Source organism: Tubulanus polymorphus, chromosome 3 (genome assembly GCF_964204645.1).
Source record: "Tubulanus polymorphus chromosome 3, tnTubPoly1.2, whole genome shotgun sequence".
Classification (NCBI taxonomy): domain Eukaryota; kingdom Metazoa; phylum Nemertea; class Palaeonemertea; order Tubulaniformes; family Tubulanidae; genus Tubulanus; species Tubulanus polymorphus.
In genome coordinates, this window is record NC_134027.1 from 10,651,588 (window position 1) to 10,672,895 (window position 21,308).

The 21,308-nt window shown below is 39.5% G+C and overlaps 2 protein-coding genes across 2 annotated transcripts; both read right to left on the reverse strand.

Moving 5' to 3' along the window:
* Positions 1 to 96: 96 nt before the first annotated feature.
* On the reverse strand, positions 97 to 9,370 carry LOC141902794 (transport and Golgi organization protein 6 homolog). The gene is made up of 15 exons (XM_074790691.1): positions 8,338 to 9,370; positions 7,815 to 7,917; positions 7,245 to 7,377; positions 6,914 to 7,032; positions 6,291 to 6,453; positions 6,101 to 6,177; positions 5,901 to 6,013; positions 5,080 to 5,253; positions 4,519 to 4,636; positions 3,868 to 4,083; positions 3,643 to 3,768; positions 2,590 to 3,304; positions 2,078 to 2,229; positions 1,706 to 1,819; positions 97 to 288 (listed from the first exon to the last, which is right to left on the reverse strand). The coding sequence occupies exons 1-15, from the start codon at positions 9,198 to 9,200 to the stop codon at positions 106 to 108; spliced, it is 3,369 nt and encodes a 1,122-aa protein (XP_074646792.1). The 5' UTR covers positions 9,201 to 9,370; the 3' UTR covers positions 97 to 105.
* Positions 9,371 to 12,687: 3,317 nt separating this feature from the next.
* LOC141902069 (galactoside 2-alpha-L-fucosyltransferase Sec1-like) lies at positions 12,688 to 13,722 on the reverse strand. The gene has a single exon (XM_074789711.1). The coding sequence runs from the start codon at positions 13,720 to 13,722 to the stop codon at positions 12,688 to 12,690; it is 1,035 nt and encodes a 344-aa protein (XP_074645812.1).
* Between the last annotated feature and the right edge of the window lie 7,586 nt (positions 13,723 to 21,308).

Sequence of the window (21,308 nt, forward strand, 5' to 3'; positions counted from 1 at the left end):
CGTCGATAACCATCTCCTCAGTCAATCATGGGGATTCATAACAATTACGAGACCGAAAGTATGCAAAACTAAGTCACAGATTTAAAATCAACATGATCATGTATTTTACGGAGCATCTAACACATAGATTTGATGAGACAAAGATTGTTTAGGAAATAGAAAATTTTTCATGATTTCATCGAGTTCTTCCAGGGCTAAGCCGACGTGAATCAAAACAGTTTCCTCTTTTTCGGTTGTCGCGATTAGTTTCAGTAGTCGATACAGTTCTCGCAAAATGGAATCCAATATCTTAAAATATGCAAATAGAGTTTATCCGTTACATTGTCAATATCCCCAAATTATTTTCAATACATGTGCTGGCAAAATGGAGTCAGGGTATTTATGAATATTCTAGTAATTTCAGCCCACTCTGAACTTATTTCCATCCATCGTCTGTCGTGTGTCTGTCAATCCATCCGTAGACAGAATCCAGTCATTATCTGAAGACCCTTCAAAGGATTGTTTTGATATATTTGCTTTTATACATCTATATACCCTAGACACATCTTATCTACAGCCTAAAAACTGACAAAACTTCCCAAGGTAACTGGATCTGACGGACAGACGTCGAACAAAAAGTGAATGCAAAAGGACGCTAGGAGGGCTGAAAGAGAATTGGGCTAAACTCTTAATTTGCCAACAGTTGAGTTCACCTAGGTCTATAGAACCATATTCAGGGGCCAAATACAAGGAAAGCTTGCTAAGCCTTGTTGTTTACACCAGTCCTTAGCATTATAAGGTACAGTAGTTAAGTAAGTAACCAACTAGGCTCTGGAATTTGTTCCAGGAAGGAAAATGTTACAGTCAGAGATGCAAAAATTTTGCGTTTTTGCATCGCCGGAGATGCAGTATCACGATCGGCATCTTTCATCTGAAAATACGATGGCAGGCATTCGTTGTGCTTCACATCCCTCGCTGCCTTCTTATGCCTCGCGCTATCCGGGTGACGAAGAATATCTTTTTTCCTGCCACTACCGTATTTGACCTGGTCTTTACAAACGACGCAGTACGCCACGCCAGCTAAGTCTATCTTATGAATGTAGTTCGATAAGTAGTCCCCGTTACTTTCCTTACACTCTAGCCAGTGCCAGTTAAAGTTATTTTTTATATTGCTGTCAATTGCCTTTATATCGGCCGACTCCCGACTCACAATCTTTCCATGCGTGCTCATTTTGCAGACCGTCCCGCAAAAAGAAAGTTACAAAGCTGCGTACCTCAGGACATAGCACGCGCGTGGTAATAATTAAGATGATATTTATTAAATATCATCTTAACTATTACCACGTGCATCTTCACATTGTTGGCCGTCAGCGGGACGATGTACAACGGCGCGTAAAGATAATTGACTTTTAATTGGAAATGGCGTCACAACAGTGGCGCTCTGCCTACGCACGCACAGATACCACAACAAGCACACATATATACATTGTAGCTGAACGTCCTCGGAAACAGAGACCAAGATAAAATAACACAGAAGCGACGACGAGTATAAGCAAACGAACGCTTTTACAGTCCGTGCCATTACTGGTCGCCGCGAGGAATTCTCACCAAATTTCCGGAATTGACATCGGCGATCCTAAATTTCCGGAATTCCGGATATTTCTGGAAAACTAGCATCTCTGTACAGTAGATGCATTTGTGTAGCTAAGTTATTGTAAATACAAACCTTCATAGCGTCTTTGCCAACTCCACGCAGTAATTGAGTGATAAGAAATGCTGCCGACTGACGGACCGTGACAGATTCATCCGATTTCAATAGACTACTACAGCAACTAAAAACCTACAAGAGATTCATTACTAATTCATTAGCATATACATGTACAATGTATGGAAGATTATTATGGAAGACCGAGTATCCTAGGGATAAATCCTCACTCAGAAACCAAGGTTATAACTGACAAATTTCAAAATGTTCCCAGGGATTATTTTGCTTGCACATCTATGGAGCCCAGCCCTGAACACTTGGTTCATTGAACACTTGAGCCATTTCAGCTAGTCTATTGAAAAAAGTAATTCATATATCACAGTCTTCACGTACCTCTTGGATGATATTTCCGAGTGAATATCTCAACAGCAGACACACTTCTCCGAGGTTTGATAAGCAGCTGGCTCTGACAGTTTCATCTTCATCACGCGCGCCGATCAAAAACGCGTTGATCAGGCCGTCTTTAAACTTCGGGATCATATCACCTTCGAAAATTAGTGGAGATGGCAAAATTATGATTCATGTACCGGTAACAAGACTTACATCAGTAATTTATAATCAAGATTATATTTGAATGTAGAGCAGACTCCACTGAAGTCAGATCTGATGAAAAAACAACTTAAATATTCATTCAAATAGCTGACCCTGTTAATGTGTATGAATTGCATACTAATAAAATCGGATATCGTTCAAGACAGACATATTTCCAAGGTCTAAAATGATCAGTGACTTGAGCGGAACATACTGTGCAACATCAATTGAAAGAAATTGAGAGAGTCAATTTGAGTTCATGTCTTTAAGGTTGCACAGAGTTGTAAAAGTTTGAGACACATTGTAAAACTAACCTAAACATCTCGATGATTTCACGAGAGCTTCTCCCAATTTAATGCGATGTTCGATCGCCCTTCTCTTCGATTTATCGGTGCTGCTATCTATCGGTTTCTTCGCAAACTGTTCGATTAAAATTGGCACGACGCGTTCGGGAAAACGTTCTGCTAATGCGGCTAATCCGAGTACGGACTGAAGGTACAAATACGTATCGGCATGGTCGACGTTTTCGCGAAATATTCTCAGTATGGTTTCCCATTTAGCGAGGCACTCTTCGTCGCCTGCCTGTACAAGTTTCGTTAAACGGATAAGAGCGTGTCCGCGTACCGGTATCAACGGATCGCACAGTTCTTTAAACGCGATTTCTAACTGCGATAACCCTTTGACGTCGTAGGAGAATTTCATATCTGGATTATCAGGCTCTTCTCGACTGTCGAGTTCAACGCTGTCTTTCGAAGAGTCTATTTCCTGAATAAGTGGTCGCTGATTCTTATTACAGTTCTGTTTCATCGACACATTTTCCAATTTGTCAGACTTCTTTTTCACGGATGGCTTATTGCCGAAATCTGTGGCGCCGGATTTCATCATTTCCGACCAGACAGCACCGTACGTAGCTATCGCAATGCGAATATCGTTGGCCATTTCTTGAATCTCCTCATTCGGATGACAATCACCAATTTCTTCTAGGAGTGGAAGCAGCTCTTTAAATTGCAGGCGATCTTCGGCTGTGATCTGTAGCATAACAAGGAATAACAAATTTAATGTATTAATCCCTTCATTAAACACTTAGATTGGTTTAGGTAGACTACTTCAATATGAGATGCACAATGACCAAATGGTTTAATGGTATTTCTAGTCAATCCAGGTAAATTATAACCAAGTTTCTTAGTTGCAGGTTCTTCACTGGCCGGGCCTTCTTCAATAAGGTGAAAGAAACCTTAAACTTGCGAATAGTTTCCTACCACACGGTGCCACTTAGTGGAAAGAGGGATCGATAACACACACTGATGCAGTATTTGCTACACTATTGTAAGAACGATTTCTACGGTCAAAGTTTCTTTAAAATTTACCTCCATAGCTCCTCCCATAGTCGCAGTTAATAATCCCATTGCCATTGACAATGTTTCATTTTCAATCAGTCCGAATAACTCATCGTCTGTGTGTTTCAGTATATATACTCCACGTTCTAACGTCGCCTGAAAAATGCATTTAATCGTATCGAATGCTGATGTAAATCTAGTCCCCCAATTTATGTACCTTCAAAAATCCAACGAACAATCCCGCCACACCTTTACCTTTGCAAATCCTATCACTTGTTTAGCGTGCTTTAAACAGCTATCGCCTAGAGTATTGCATATCGTATTCAACAACGATACAATTATCAATTTCTGCTCGATGTCGCATATCGAGTGGTTCTCGTGATCTTCAATATCCAATAATTCCTTTCCCGGTTCGACCAATTTCTTCATCGGAGGAGTTTCGCTCGACACTGATATAATCTTTGTCAGTTCCTATAACGAATGGACAAAACAATGTTTTAATGTCATAAAATTTGTGTATCGAACATACGTGTAATTCAATTTAATTTCAGAGGATTGAAATTTCTCTTTAAAAATCTCTCCACCTTAATAGTATTTACAAGTTCACAGTACGTTGTTCCCCTATTGATTGGAGAGATGCCAGAGTAGGAAGGACCTATGACAAAGAAACTCTTGTCGTGGTCGCCTGGATTGACAGGACGCCTTACAAGACGGTTTACGCTGATGGCTAAGACCACTCCCTCTCTAAGCCGCCACTTTTTCTCATTCAGAAATTTGATGTATTCATTAACAGTAGGACAGCTGGACTGCAGTGCGTAGAAATTGGTTTTTGTTGAGCTATTCTGCTGAATGTGTTCAATGATGACGACAAAATCAATTGAAAGTGTGAACTCTCATTAGCCTCACCGTTAATATGAAAATGAAAAAATCTCCCGCCAGTCCATCAGTCAGCAATTTATTCAATAGATCCCCGATTGCGTCTACTCGTAATTCGTAATCACCAAACCTCGGCTCTTCAATAATCCTACAATAAAATGATGCATTTCATTACTAAAATAGACAAATCTGATCCATCCTTTATAAATTTATTCATTTATTTATTTTCAGAAATAATCTAAAATCATTCCCGCGATTGAGTTGCCAAAATAATGACCAAAGTTCCGTAATAGACATTCTAAGCCGATGCCGAAACCAAGTCCACCCGAAGCCACCCTTCGATATCTCCAAATGAGAAAAATTGTTAAAGCTTCCCTGAAGATAATGAAAACAAACACGTGGTTTCGTGCGATCATATAGGAGATGGTCAAACCGATGAGACTGTAAATTTCTTATTACAAAACTGATTTTAACCATTCACAAACTCTGTCCCAAAACCTTGTTGAATCCTTTATATCTGTTGAAAATAAGTATTCAAAGACAGACTTGTTGCATGTGATAACAAAAGAACGCTCGCTGTATATGTCTTACATTTGTTTCGATTTTACGATGACCTGAATTCCGCCATTCGCGCCCGTCGTGAAATGCAAAGCTTCGTTTATTTTCTTCGTCTTATTCTCAAATACTAATGATTTCATCGTTTCCATCGCGACTGGTTTTTCCATTTGACGAATCATCCTCACCACAACATCATGAGACAACATCCTAGTAGAAGTGTTGCAGAATGATGAGTTAAGAGGTCATCATATATCCACGGAAACTTATCATTTAAATGCTTTAAAGGCTCTTAATATAAAATCTTTTTTGACTTCGTTTTATGGAGAGCATATACTAGTGTGTGAAGAGATTGGCGCTATATGAAAATAAACGTCATCACAATTAGTCAATTTAGAAGTATTGTATGCATCAATACCGCTAATAACTCTACTTAATAATGATAATGAAAATTTGTTAGCATATTTCAAACAAATATCGGCATACTGTTGATAAATACATGGCCAGTGACTCTCACAATGGGGAAAAACAATATCTAAGTCATCTATCAGACCAGGTACTAAATGGTTCAGAGATAAAGAGAGGGGAGCTAATAACTGAACGCACTATAATGCAGTCTTAAACGCATTTTACGGCCATCTTGGAAATAGGTTCAATCCCGTGGTTGACAGTCTTCGGACTAAAGTCCTGATTAACTGACATTCGGTTTCACTTAGCCCGACTATAGTCGACTAACTCTAATAACAGAAGTTTGCCGAAGTGTCTTGCTCAGAGACACTATCACAATTCTGTGCCGGATTTGAACATGTCGAATGCTCAAACCACTCGCCCACACCACTCCCAGTACCGGTACTTACTTAAGAATAGAAACTCCCGAACGACTGAAACAGTACAACTTAAATACCACACTTAGTAGAGGGCGGTAGTATTGTTGCATTTCTCTACTCGGCTGCACTGTAACCTCTAACATCTGAAAAAGACGACATTAACAACATTCTTACACATACCAGCAGTAACTTGAATTAAAAACGAAAACCGGTTTTTACACAATTCATACCTTGTGCAGGTGACTGATGCAGTTGATCAGCACATCTTCACAAATCCAAACTTTCACCTCATCACTCACAGAAACAGCTGCGTAGAATCAAAAACGTACTTAAAATACACTTCAAATTTGAAAAGAGAATCATATTCACGATACATTTAAGGCACAAAAAAGAGCTTTAACCTTCATTTCTTGAACTTACGGTGGTATTGTAAACAGTCAAACAATGGTTTGAATAAAGGCGATAGAATATACTCGTGAGTTAGACGGGGATAACATATGATTGACGTAGAAACCACGGTACACGACACTCGATAAAACTGACTAGCTAAAGCACTATCCGTACACGACATCAAATCTATTATCTACAAAAAATAAAAATGTTTAAAAGAATTTATTCACCCATTTTGTTTTTTTGTCATCCCTTAACCCGCTGAGGTATAGAATAAAACAAATATGAGGTTTTCCCTGAAAAGTGGGTAGAGAGGCTGCTCTCCCTCTCCCTCTCCCTCTCCCTCTCCCTCTCCCTCTCCCTCCGTCTCCCATTTTTCCATTTCCATCAGCTTATTCTTAGATAGCTCACAGTTATAAGTATTCAGAATAGAGAAACTAAAGGCCCGCACATGAGCAGAATAATGCGTACCCGGTATACTAAGTGCACTGGCTTACATGTGGATGATTTTTCAGGTGCATTTTGCAGTTCACCAAATATCTATCACGTTTGATAATTTTCACCACTGCACAAAGTGTGCTCGGGGAACTCGGCACACTTTTTTATTACTAAAACTGATGATAGATGGGAAGCCTAACTAAATGTTTACTTACTTGCGGTCCCACTAGTTTGTAATACTCATCGGCTGACACTGCCTGCATCGGGCAATTCGCTATGATTTTAGCTACGGCGTCACACTTCCTCCAGTCATTTTCACTGACTTGCATATTACCTACACATAGTACAAATTCAAAGAGATTTTTCAAAAAGTGAGACTGTCGGAAAGCGCCAAACACATGTGAAATTGAAAGATTTTATATTTCAAAGGCATGCTTATGTACTTTCTGACAAACCTTGCTGAGTTTAGACAATGATGAACATTAAAATGACTCAAAGATCTAGGTTGTTGGGCCTTGCAATAGAATGGGTTTGTAAGAAACGTACCTCCAACACCAGTTAATATCCCGGTAAGAACATGAATGACACCTTTAGGCCGACAGAGGATTTCGCTGAGCAAACGTCCACAGATCTTTCTCAACCAAACCGGTGCTCTAGCCAATACCATCTTTCCTTTAACCTGTACAATCATATGTGTTTAACCATTACAACATGGTTCATACAGAATACCAAATATCATTCGGTTAAGAGAAGGTAAAACTTTGCAATGTGTCGTCAATGAAGAGTTAAGTTTAAGTCCAACAATCAAAGTTAAAAATTAAAATATGGCAATGTTAAATTCATCTTAAAATCCGAATTTTCGGTTTTCAACAAAAACTATTTTCAAGGAAACCATTTTCATTCATTGAAAATGGCTTTTAGAGCAAAATCGAAAAGTCGGGAGTTCAAAATGAATTTTAATGTTTCGATATTTCAACTTTTCGGCTTCTTGATTGTGGGACTTATAGTTAGTATAGTGCAGCATATCATTAGGTTAAATTGCAGCCCTTATTCATTAGGGAAGAGCATTAGGCAAATAACGATATATTTCGATTCAGCAGAAATATAAAACATCACCTGCTTCGGTCCCGGTCCGCCTTGAAGCATTACTAGTTCTCTAACTAACAGCGGGGGATGCAATTTTTTCATCAGTTCTTGCAGTGCTTGCAGGCACTTATTCCTAGAAAAGAATCATTTCCTCACATGCCCATCCTCACTCTCAGTGACTGCCTATTCAGAGGATTGATAGTCAAGAATAATTTTTCCATAGATTATGATCAATCATACAGGACGGATCCAGCTTTCCACATAAAGTTGCAAATTTGATTTAAATCTGTGTTCTGATTGTATATCGCATTTGCTGTAGTGTATATCTAAGGTGTTACCAATAGACTTCAAACTATGTACCCTAATCTCTAGATTTAGAATAGTTCATTTGCAACAAGCAGTATTAAGAGTCAAACTTATATCAGAATTGTGGAACTGGATCCAGATAATCAACTGAAAACCTTGGTCCTTAACAAGCTGGAAGGAAACACGAATAGTTGTGATTTCAATAGACTTATCAATAATTTCCATTTCAAACTGCAATAGTGCTTACCTATCTCCACGCGATACCGTTCCCTCTTCGAACTTCAGATTTTTAAAACCAGGCTGCAGCACTAGATCGACGACAGCGGCCGGAGAGGCAGAAGACAGGTCATCGCTCATAGCAACCGGGCGTTCTTTCGACATGGCAGGAACGTAACAAATTTGAAGCAATCCGGCCAAAACATCGTTCAGATTCTTCGAAAATATCAAATCGCTAAAGGACGATATTTTTAGCAGACGCAAAATGGTATCTATACATATAAAAAGACGATGTTGCTTTTCGTCTAGCGTTAGGTCTAGCGCGGCACTGCGTTTTAGCAACCAGCCGAATTCTGCTCGTTTTTCCGCCGGAATTCCGACGCCTTCACGAAGGCAAGGATTGATTCCGAAACAGACGATAAACTGTGCGGCAACTACGACGGTTTTTTGTTGTCCGAAACTCAAAGTATCGGGAGAAAGAGGAGGCGCGGACGTATCCGCCTTGCCGGAATCTTCTTTCAGTCGCGGATTTAGCGTTTCTTCGGGTATTGATTCCGTTACCATTTTAGCATTATACAGTTCCATGTCTCGTTCGATTGACTCCTTCAACAGTTCCAATATCGCCAGACAATAACGGACCGTCTTCCAACGAATGTCCGACGCATCATTTTCTTCGGGTATCCTTTCTGAAAGTTCGGCACAAATTTCGGCGAATTTAGCATTGTTTTTAAGCGCCGAGAAAAGCGCCTGTAAGTTCGTTTCGAGTAAATCGTCGATGAGAGATTTATCGGTGGTTTTTTCATTAGAATTAGGGACTGGCGATGAAGATGATTTTCTCACTTGAACGGGACTGGTCAAAATAGATAACGCTTCAAAAATCAGCGAAGTTTTCATGTTGTTGTTGATTCTTAACAGTAACCTTTATTATAACAAAGTGGCTGAACGACAAACGCGCCTCAAACCAAAAGCGTATTGCTACCTATTCAATCGTCATCTTTAAGGACGGTTTTAAATGCGAGAGCATAGCAGATGTCAGGGAATTCCGTCGTAGAGGGGTAGGCCGTGGTACCGTCGTCAAATAAAATATTATTTGAATTTGGCTCCACTGTGCTGCAATAAATTTAATTGAATTGATCCGAGAGAAAGGGGTTGCTCCGAGAATATCCAAAGGCACATCTGTTTGGAATCGGTTTGCACAAACCGTTTCGGTTTAGGACAATCCGGCGTTTTCGTGCACCGGTTTACAATGCAGTTTTTGATAAATCGGCCTCTTTGTTTAGGCGTAAACCGTTCGGCGAGCAACAAGATCAAACCGATTTTTCCAACATTGCGGTATAGACAAATTTCCGCCGTCAGGCGACATTCCGTTGAATGTTTTGGCTATGCCCATTTCTATGGGCTGATTCGAAGTCCTTACTGAAAACTTTTTCTGCACGGCTAGGAGGAACGATAAAAAAATTCCTCACTTTGGTCCATTTTAACTTTTTTTTCGCACGAGAATTCAAAACTTTTGGTTCTCTCACGCGAGGATTCAAAACTTTTTGTTTTTCTCGCGGGGGAAGTCAAATTTACTGAATAATTTTTTATCTTTGGTTTTCCGACTGGCTAGAGGTTAGATAAAAATGTTTTACATTGGCCCGTTGTTTGTTTTTTTCGCGCTAGAAAACCAAAAGTTTTGATTTCTCGTTCGATTGAATCATTTCTCAAATGCATTTCTCCCACTCGTAATTCGATGACGGTTTTTCCATTCGCCAGTATGAATTTTCCGTGGACAATTTGCGGTCTTCTTTTATTCAATTCGTCGATTAACTACTCTATATTGATGTAGCTTTTCGCGTTACACCTTTCCGGCAAGCACCGCTCTTCTACCCTCGGTTGCATACCAGGTGTTTCCATGTACGTATGTTGGCTACTGATACGTTATTCTCGGCTACATTCCGTATAGGCGATCGATATTTTTTTCAGTAACTCGGATTGGACACATTTTCAATGGAACATTCGAGAACGTCGCGAATGGATCGCGTTACAGCGAGAGCTTGATCTCGATAGGCGTAATCGATTAGTTTCGAAAGTTTTTGTCCATTTTTCGCTCTCCCCAACAAGAGGAAATCAAAATGTCCTTTAACGAGCGGTCCACTTTTCTTCGTCGCTTTCCTATTCATATTTGGCGTTTTTATCGTCAAATTTACATTTGTTGCACCGGTATGGTGGCTGAAAAGGGCCATAACGTAAAATTCCTGGTAATGCAAATGAGCGTGCCAAAACGCCAAAGCGAAAAACATTCCTTTACAAAGTCCGTTTTGGCGAACAAACTTAAAGAAGGAAAAACGTCGAATATTCTATAAAAATCCATTTTCGTGCTCCAAAACAAAAAATATTCCGACCGAACGAACTTTCGTTTTCAAAATGGATTTCTATTCTCGTTTGGCGCACCAAAATAGAATCCGCTTTGGTGCACCGATTTTTAACCCATTGGTGCGGAAAAAGAAGATATTGATAGCAGGAAAACGATATCCTTGTACTTAATAGTTGCCCTACCACTACTGAAAAAAAAAAACAAACTGTCACAATGCGAAAAATTGTATTATTATCAACAAAGTTAGCGTTGTCCTACAGTATAGAGGTATCCTGGATATCCTTATAAAATAATTGTGAATTTGCTTTGCAATTCAATGTTAAACGATCCCAGGAATGAGATTTAATCTAATTTGCCACATCTTTACAGGATTCACCGTCGTATGGATTGACGCATGTAATTATTAATTGTTATACACTAAAGTAGGCTGATATTTCGTAATTGACACAAGAAATTAAGTTGAATATCTCATCAAAATACATAAAGAATATGGACTTTTGATCTTATTCATGAATACAGGCTAAAAACCAGCATCAGCGGCATCATCGTCGTCGTCGTCATCATCCTGAATATTCTGGAAAGTATCCATATTTAACCTTGCCTTTAAGGAATAAATGCGGTATGTATGAACACCACCTCGGGCCAAAAATATGTCATTTTCACTAGAACTCAAGTCCCTAGGGACGATATCCTCTCCTATGTAAACGTACGATGCGCGATCATCGAATAGATTTTGGCTGAAGAAATAACGTGAACGGATTTTTTGTGGATACGTAAGTGATACTTGGAGAGTATTCGGCTCTCGGTCATTATCACGTTCCCGGTATCGTTTTTATGAAATGAAATGCAATTGAAACTGACTCGAAATCGTATTGTAGAAATATATTGGTCGAATTCTTAACTTCGTTATGGACGCCAATGACATTGCCCAGGTTGGACAGTGATCCGGTGTCAGTACGGAACCTCGTAGCTATCAAAACCGACTGGCCCGGCCGCAACTTATTTGCGCCAACAAACGTAAACATATCTGATTGGGTTGTAGGTCGCCACACTGCCGTAAACGGATTCATCCGTGGACTCGTTTCGGTAGAATGTCCATTTTCGAATTGCTCCGAAGGAACTGAACGATTCGTATCTCAAAATAACCATACAGCAGTGATGCTGTTCCATGAGAGATTTTGACCTCTATCCTGCAGATTTCTTTTCACAAGTGAGGGAATTCATTGTTCTAACATACGCTTATAAGACAGGCCTAATTCGACTTTCAATGTAATGCGATCGGTTGCAACTTGTTGTGAATGTGCGTTTTAATAAGTTGACTGCACCGTCCGCCTTCGTAAGCAACGGTGTGAACTATGGTGGCTGATTCGGGCCAAGTTAGAAAAAAATCCGTGCAATATTTCGCGCAAAAAATATATTGCTTCGTTTCTGCGTCCAAGAACTTTACCGCGCAGAAACGCGCCGAAACGAGCGCAGAAACGAACCTTCGTTTTTGCACCCGCTTCTGCGCGTTTCTTCGCGGTAATTTCTCGTTTCGGCGCCCCGCAGAAACAAACTTTGTTTCTCCACCCGTTTCTTCGCCGCGAAGAAACGAATTTTACCGCGCAGAAACGCACCGAAACGAACCTTCGTTTTTGCGCCCGTTTCTGCGCGCTTCTTCGCGGTCATTTCTCGTTTCTGCGCTCCGCCAAAACGAACCTCGTTTCTTCGTCCGTTGCTGAAAACTATTCATATACACTAAGAAACAAGACAGGTATACATGGAAATTGAAGTAAAAACAAAGATGACAAGTAATGACATGACAACGTCGGAGACGAACGACACTTAACACATTACAACAAATTGTTTCACGAAAGAGATTCAGGAAATTTTATTAAGCTTTATATAAATATATATAAGAAGGCCTACTAAGATTTCAAATCTAACGGACAAAAACACCGTAACGTTTTTAGATGAAAGTATCGATTGCAGACTAGTGCCCCTAGCAGGAATCAGTGGTATAAGGTGTGAAACGGGAAACGCCTTTTACTTTCCAGATAGACCGATCCAATATGGCGGAAAATAATCTTCATGACTGACCAAACGTGCCAGACTCGAAAATTCACGCGGCCAGTCCTTGTAATATATAGTTGTCCCATTGGCTAACCAGCTCGCCCACCAACCGAACGAACCAGTCGACATGATCATGTGATCGCAGGATGACAATATAGCTAGATCTAAAGCCGGATCTTTCACTTTAGAAAAAACTACATTCGCAGTTTCATTGGGAACGTTTTTCTCGCACCACGGAACATCATCTGACGCAACAATAAACAGAACGTTCTTACCGTATAATGACGTCATACGGTCCATCGCATTTTCTAAATAGCTGACCGGAACTGTGACGTAACCGAAATCAGATAAGTGTTTTGAGGTAATATCGCCGCGTCTTACATGTATGCCGATAGTCGTAATTTTGGCGCTAGTGAATAATGAAAGAGTGTACGCGCTACGCTGTACGAAATTTTCAGCGGCCATTTTTATGTGTTTTCGGATCGTAAATTGTTTACGAATTTCGTCGGCCTCATTTTGAAAATACTTCCACGACTGTAAATAACCCGAGATACGACTGGCGAACACACCATTGATATTTTTATGTAAATAACGACTCCCGGGATCGAATTTTCCCGGGCCTTTTTCTACGAACACGGTTTTGACGCGCTTGTTACCTTCGAGTGTTATAGAGGGTGCCGTCAATTCAAAAATCGTCGCTAGTTTGAAATCGACAGGAATGACCGATATGACGTTATAGTGTTTAGAGATAGAGTGCAGCGCCGCGTATTGGAACATTAAGTTACCAGTGCGACCGATATACAAGGCGGTCATAACCGGATACGGATCCTGCGGGAATTTTATCACTTCCGGTGATGGCTGATTTGGAGAAAATATCCGTTGTCGGCGTCCAACGTGCGTTAGACAGTTAAAAGATGTGCCATTAATAAGGGCTCTTAAGGATAGCAGATCCGGCATCGACGATGTCGATTCTCTGTAGCGCCAGTTGGTTGCAGTAAATCCAGTCATTATCAAGACAACACCAGAACTAATCAAGAAAACGATTATTCCAATTTTTCGCATTTTTCCTAATCGAAAAGGACGATTCAGGCAGTGTATAGCAAGTCCTGTAGTGGCTAGAGTAAGGGATCGCCGGTTGGTAGCCGCGAGAATAATTATACGTAGAATCTCTAGTTCAAATATGACAGCAAATCATCCCAGTGTTTATACTCGCGACTGCACTTGTTTATCAAGCTCAGTATGTACTCGCGTCAGCACTTGTTTATCAAGCTGAGTATATACTCGCGTCTGCACTTGTTTATGAAGCTGAGTAAAATAATCATTAAGTTCTTAAAAATGTCCTAGGCTTCAAAATACGTAGGCCTATGAAAAACAAATTCAAATAGTAGTTTATTGAATACTGAATTGAGTTCTACGTTTTAGTGGCCAGCTGTCCAAATTTAGACCGGACTAAATTTTGGTGAGCGTTCACACGGCGTTTTGACACGCGTGATAAAATCGCTTGTCACTGGGACCACAAGATGTCGCCATCTGCTAAATAATTAACTGGGCCTGGATGAAGTCTTGCTTCTAGATTCCAAGTAGAGCAAAAAATTCTCCATTTGACCGATTCGATCCTGTGTCAGGTTTAGACATTTTTGCGAATTCGATTTTATTCTATCACCCTGAACCTTAGTGTCGTTTAAACACGATTCAAAACACGGAAATAAAACGGATGATGATCGCAACATACGAATACGAATATTTGTTACGCTCCAAATATTTACATGGTAAAGGGAGGAAAAATGGTAGGCCTACTTAAAAATGATTACATAAACGATAAAAAAGCATTTAAAACTTAATAACCCGACTCACAATCTACCGCTGAGGTCGTGACATCTACCGCAGAGATTCAGAATTACGATTTAGACCGGACCTGGTACCAGTTTCTATCCGCACATATACATTTAGACCGGTCCAAAATTTGGACCGGACCAGGTTCGCTCTTTTAGACCTCGGTGAATTAGACCGGTCTAAACTAGACCGGACTAATTTGGAACGGTATTTTTGCCCGTGTGAACGCTTGGTCCGGTCTAAACTGGACCGGACCAAATTTAGACCTGTCTAAATTTCGTCGTGTGAACGCGCCTATAGATCACGGATTATTCGACGATACTTTTATATTTGTGACAGCTTTAAGGTAGTTAATTTGGGACACAATCATATGTAATCGAATTTGATGGGAGGAAAATTGAGCAAATAAAATCAGACAGTATGGTAATAATCGCGAGAATAACAATAGGGTCCAAAACTATTAATTAATTGATCACCTTTCTTTCTGATGGTAACGGAATTTTGCAGATTATTTGCACCATCGTCTCCAGTTTTCTCCACCAAATGCAATCGTATTGAAATAGTCACAAAATGCCAAGAATTGCTGAGCATAGATAGTGCTTGACAGGTGCAGAACTAGTCATCGTGTTAGTGCAGTGTAGAATGCCTATAAGCCCTATAATTCTAGGAGTTGCAGATTTTGCCGATTATTTGTGTCATTCTCTAAGGTGTGTGTACCAAATGCACTCGCATAAAAAGTAGCCACACAAAATGCGAAGAATGTATGAATACAAACAACAATAAGCAGGTGGTGGAAACCAGCCTTTGTGTTTGTGAAGAATGCTGATAGGACCTGTAATTCTGAAAGTAGAAGATTGTACAGATTGTTAGCGCCAGCGAAATCGATGTCGTGTTGTATATTCTGGAATTGTTTTTTTTCAAAACCCACATGATAACGGATTTCAGGGATTGGTCTATTAAGTTGCTTGTCGTCAATCCTTCTCCCCGATGTTTTTGCATTACATATAGTACTACTTTTGGCATCCGTGATCCAGTACTGGCTCTATTCGATTGCTTATCGTCAATCCTTCTCCCACGGATCGATGTTTTTTTTTCTTTTTATACTCCAGCTCTGCCATAAGACAGCGAGCTGATTTCTTTTAGTTTTTCGCAGACCATTTCTTGGTGGGCATTCTTGGTCGGTCGTTACTTCCACTTGTCGAAAAATGAAAACGCGAAATTGCTGATCGGATACGCAATCTTCGTCGTCGGAACTAATCGTTCATTTTCCATGTCAATATAGTCGTTCCCGGGTGAATTCGGCAGGGCCAGAACGATCTGTCGACATTGGCAGCCTTTCTTCGACGGATTCTTTCAAACTTCTCGCCCGCTTGAAACATAGCGCACGACTTCAGCGCCGGTGCGTAGTCATCATTTCTTCCCTATCGATTCTAGTGCGGTTCTTCGCGATGGGTAATACTTTCTTCATCATAACGGGAATGACTTCTTTTTAAATTACTCCTTTTATCAGACCACCGAGTAAACTTCCTAATCTATGCCCATTTTGATAGATATCTTCTTTGAATACGGACCACCCCACTCCATAGTGCTGTTTGTAAACTTCCCTATCAGGGTATGTAAGGTATACACGATCTCATCTTCTTCGGTTCGTTTTTATTTTATCGAAAATAAGTGAAATAAGTAAGTGAAGCGTTACGATTACCGGATTCAAACATTACCAGATCTCCGGCGTCGCTTGTCAGTAAGATTACTATTTCTTGACAAAGCGAGCACTACGGGGGGATGTACCTAACCGGATAGAACGATTTAACCGCGCACTTCCTCCTTTTTGTAGTCGACCCATCGCAAAAGTGCCAACAACGTATCTCTGACGACTGTCAGATCCACTAGATGCAGTAAACGTACACGTTGTAATCAGGCGCGGATCCAGACAATCGCACATGCTGCACGTGCGGTAGTCGCAGTTTTCAAATGCCCTTGAAAAATTTCTGTTTCGGGAAAAAAGTAAATAAAAGGGCACACAATTTGTGCGCCATATAGAATAATTGTTTTTCTGTATTAGGACTAAAGCAAAATGTGAATGAAAATAAATTGCTCAAAATCAAAAAAGGCAACCTAAGGTATTTTCCTTTATTCAAAAGGACATTATTGTTGCTCTATAAATTTAATCCAAAAAGGGGCAAACTTCGCCAAAAACCTAAAAAAGCACAAGCAAATTGAATGTGAAGGCAAATTTAGTGGCATGATACCAATAAATGGCACTCAAACTCAAACTCGCTCGTTGGACATTAATACTGGCCCTTTTCAAAGTTGATGCCCTTTTTTCACTGTGCTGTAGTCATTGAATGGCCCTGAATCCGCGCTTATTTGCCACATTTTTACAGGATTCCCCGTTGTATGGATTGACGCATATGTTTATTGTTTGTTATGATAGTAAACAAGGCTGATATTTCGTAAATGTAAGTTGAATATCTTATTGAGATACATTAAGAATATGCAATCTTTAAATGTTATTCATAGATACAGGCTAAAAACCAGGCGTAGTTGATTGTTCTTCATGGTCATCCTCGTCATTATCTTCATCATCATCGTCATCATCATCATCATCGTCATCGTCATCGTCCTCATCATCCTGAATTTTCTGGAAAACATTCACATTCAGCCTTGCCCTCAGAGAGTATTTACGGTACGTGTTGACACCATCCCCGGGTGAGAATTGTCGCTGTCTACCGGAACGCAAGTTTCCATGTACCAGTGTCTCATTTATGTAAACATACGAAGCGCGATCACCTTCAACTACATTTTCGCTGAAACAATAAGCGAACGGACTCAGAAAATTGTAGAAGTAACGTGGGTACCTAAAGCGTATTCGGCTCTCGGCCATTATCATTTGTCTATCGTTTTGATGAAATGACAAAGGAATAGCAACTTACTGGGAATCGTATTGTAGAAATACATTAGCTGCATTCTTGACTTCGCTATGAACGCCGATCACATCGCCTGGTTGGACAGTGATGCGGTCGCAGTACGGAACCTTGAACTTACCGCGACCGACGGGGCCGGCCGGCAACTTATTTGCGCCGACAAATGTAAACATATCTGATTGGTTTGTAGGGCGCCATACTGCCGCGAACGTAACGGATTCATCCGTAGACTCGTTGCGGTAGAATGTCCACCTTTGAATTGTTCCAAAGCAACTGAACGATTCGTTCCTCAAAATGATCATACTGCTGTGATGCTGTGCCGTACGGTTTTTCGACCTCCATCCTGCTGATTTCTTGTCACAAGTCCCTAAGAGAGAAAATTCACCATTCTTACATGCGCGCAAGTATATACAACGCACGTTTAGACGGGCTTGGGCCTTTCTTTAATTTCTTAGAGTACGGATTTTTTTCAAGAAAAAAATTGGAGGACGAAGGGAAAAGATTGAAATTATAATTTTTTTATTGATAGACTTTTTAAAATGGAAGGGAACAGGAAAAATGAATAAAAAAACGATTTTTTATCATTCAAGTTTTTGCGCAAAAAAAAAATTCAAAAGAGGAATGAAAATTGTGAAGAATTTGATTCTAATCATGGAAGAAATGAATAATGAACTCACTTTTTTGCAAATCACGAGAATGAAAATTATGGTGAAAATGACTTTTACAAGGTTACTAGATTGAAAATCAAGTACATAACGATAGAGTTTCTTATGTTTCTGATTTGTTTCTATTGAAAAATTTTGATGAAAAGACGGTGGACCGATCTTTTTAAATTCTATGATTTTTTCAGAGTTCTAGGAGGTGGATCCGTGCTCCAAGCGTTCATAAAATGATTTAGTTCAACTTGTGGCCGCATGCAAAGCGGGGCGTTGGTTGCAACCGGGTCGGACGGAGCGTCACTGTCAGCCTTTCTTTCAAAATTTGGAGTTACCCTATACTTACCTGCGAAGACGGTGGCTACAGCCACTAAATTACACAATAGTAATATTTTCCACATGTTACGGTTTTTTCCAGTTTTCGACAATCTATATAGAAATAAATCTATAAATGCATGAACATGACCACATCGATACATTTATTGATAATGAATTTACAAATCAATAAGATGCTCTGACAATGACATAAAATTACGAGTAAATGCAAGTGTTTTTTATCACTCGGCAGCTTTGGAGAGATGGACATTCCTTCTAGCTAAAACACGGTCACAGAAATACAATTGTATGTAAACTATTGAAATTACAATGAACTGGGTACGTGGTACATTAAAAATATAATACATTTTGTAACTTACCGACAAATCACTGTTGTTCGCTGGTCGGATTGGTTAGAAATGATTTTATAAGTTTTTATTTTACATTTTAAATCACGGCAACACATGTTAATTTAGAAATACAATACATATTGATTGCAGCTTTTGTTAAATTTGAACTTGAGTCCTTGCAGCTGACTGTTTTTCTCGGCATGTATCCGTTTTCTTTTCTGAGTGTTCCCAAGCAAAGATTTCAAAGGACAATTTTTTTCTGAATGATAATGGAATGTTGTTTTATACAGCTTCATGCCTTAGGCTGTAACATATATTGTTAGATCTTGGCAAATCACTTCAAGTAACTCGGCTGGTCGGTGTTTTTGTTTTTAATTATTTTATGATTGTCTATGATTATTTTATGATTAATCTATCTTTTTACATAACCTCCTCAGAACGCCATCATAAATCTCTGACGACATCAAAAAATAAGTGAAAATGGGAAGTGCTTGAGAGTAAAAGTTTGTAATAAGTAAGTATGTAAGACCACATATAGATGTCTATTGAGCCTGAAAACTTCAAAGATTAGAATTTGTAAGAACTTTTGAATGGGATGAGCAATAATTCAAGTTGAATTATCGGGAAGACGATATAATATCAATGTTTATAACTTCACTAGCGCGCATTGTTGCATTAACTTTATATGTAAATGAGTGATATCATAAATTAGCTAATTATCAGCCGAGTTCATCGATATTTTTACTTTGTTTCTATCTTAATCCAATCCAGAGATATGAACGAAATGAAAAAATTTATTTTCTGAATACCAACCACGAACCGTGGCTAAAATGATTCTCAAACTAATGTGCCGAACACACAGAATTTGAAATTATGTCTGTGAAATTTTAGGGCCCCTGGCCCCGATTTTATGGACTGGTTTTAGCTTTAACCCACGGGTTAACGCAATAAAGAAGTTTCCAGTTTCTAGGCGCCATTTTGTGGCGGTCCCTCGAGGTCCCTATTGTTGCGATAATTTGCGCTCAATTTTAAAATATAAGTTTAGTTTGAATATCATATAGTTCTGCAGTCCCTTGCTCGACGAAATCAATTTATACACCATTTTAAAGGAAATGAAATGCAGATATTTGCTGGCGATTCTTGGAATTTTTGAACGCAACAATTGAGAACAGTGACGATGTGAAACCAAGGACCGCATATCTTAACCGTGCGTAAAAGAAATCGCAATATTTATTAATTTTAAAATATCTAAGTATCTCTTAAAGCTATATTTCCAATTTTCACAGAGGTTAAAGAGGGTTATTTGCAGTTAAAGCCTGCGTTGAACTTTTTAAATTATCTTTCCTGACGACTGATCTGTACCCGCTTGAGTTTGAGATTACGCGCAAAAGGGGTCTCCCACTGCGCACCGCCATTTCACTGAACACTTTTGTGAAAAGAAATCGCAAAAATGAAATTTTATTCTGGTTTGTAATTATCAATATTGCTTCTGATGGTTATATATTACCTTTATTTTCGTATGGTTGAAAATGGACTTTGAGTGTTTTGATGAATTCGAGTTTTGTAGCGTTGGGAAATTAAAGGATTTCTTGTTAGAGTGGGGACTTTCTGTGTTGGTTGCAAATGTGGCCTAGTTGAGAACCTAATTTGCGTTTCAACCGAATGTACCACTCATGGTTGGACACTAGAAAAAAATTCTAAGTTTATATATAGTTTTGAATATGCGGCGCAGCTGAAAGTTGCCAAACTGGACGTTGACCCCCTAAAACAGAATATCAAATGGGGGACAGATATGAACCCCTTTAAATATTATATTGCAATTTTATATCAGTAAGGTTTTCTGGTCGATGTTTTCCAGCAAGAAGGTTGAGATTCATTAAATTCATCGTATGATCCCAGAATGAGGGATTACCAGAGAGAGATATGTGTTAAATATGTCCTAAGCGTTTAAATTGACTGGCACATTTCACCATCGACTCTAAAACGTTTGATTTCACCGAACACAAAATCGGCGCTAGGCTGGACGGGCTGTATACGACAATTCCTCAACTGGGCCGTTCACACTTCAATAGCGGGACAAACCGGATCCCGAAACCAGATTAACGAATTGCTCCCGCCAAAATACGGTACAAAGAAGATATGGATTATCATCTCAAAATATCCCCATGGAAAATGTGAAGAAATCAAATTGCATTTAAAAATTTCTTGTCGCAAATCTCAATGTTCAGTGAAATGGCGGTGCGCAGTGGGAGACCCCTTTTGCGCGTAATCTCAAACTCAAGCTAGTACAGATCAGTCGTCAGGAAAGATATTTTAGAAAATTCAACGCAGGCTTTAACTGCAAATAACCCTCTTTAACCTCTGTGAAAATTGGAAATATAGCTTTAAGAGATACTTAGATATTTTAAAATTAATAAATATTGCGATTTCTTTTACGCACGGTTAAGATATGCGGTCCTTGGTTTCACATCGTCACTGTTCTCAATTGTTGCGTTCAAAAATTCCAAGAATCGCCA

Bases quoted from the DNA above. Each gene is read 5' to 3' on its own strand.
- LOC141902794 (XM_074790691.1), bottom strand. From the start codon at position 9,200: ATGAAAACTTCGCTGATTTTTGAAGCGTTATCTATTTTGACCAGTCCC. The intron at 4,084-4,518 runs GTGAGGCTAATG...CATTCGTTATAG, and splicing joins TTTTCATTTTCATATTAACG to GAACTGACAAAGATTATATC. The intron at 289-1,705 runs GTTTGTATTTAC...GCATATTTTAAG, and splicing joins TTGGCAAAGACGCTATGAAG to ATATTGGATTCCATTTTGCG.
- LOC141902069 (XM_074789711.1), bottom strand. From the start codon at position 13,722: ATGACTGGATTTACTGCAACCAACTGGCGCTACAGAGAATCGACATCG.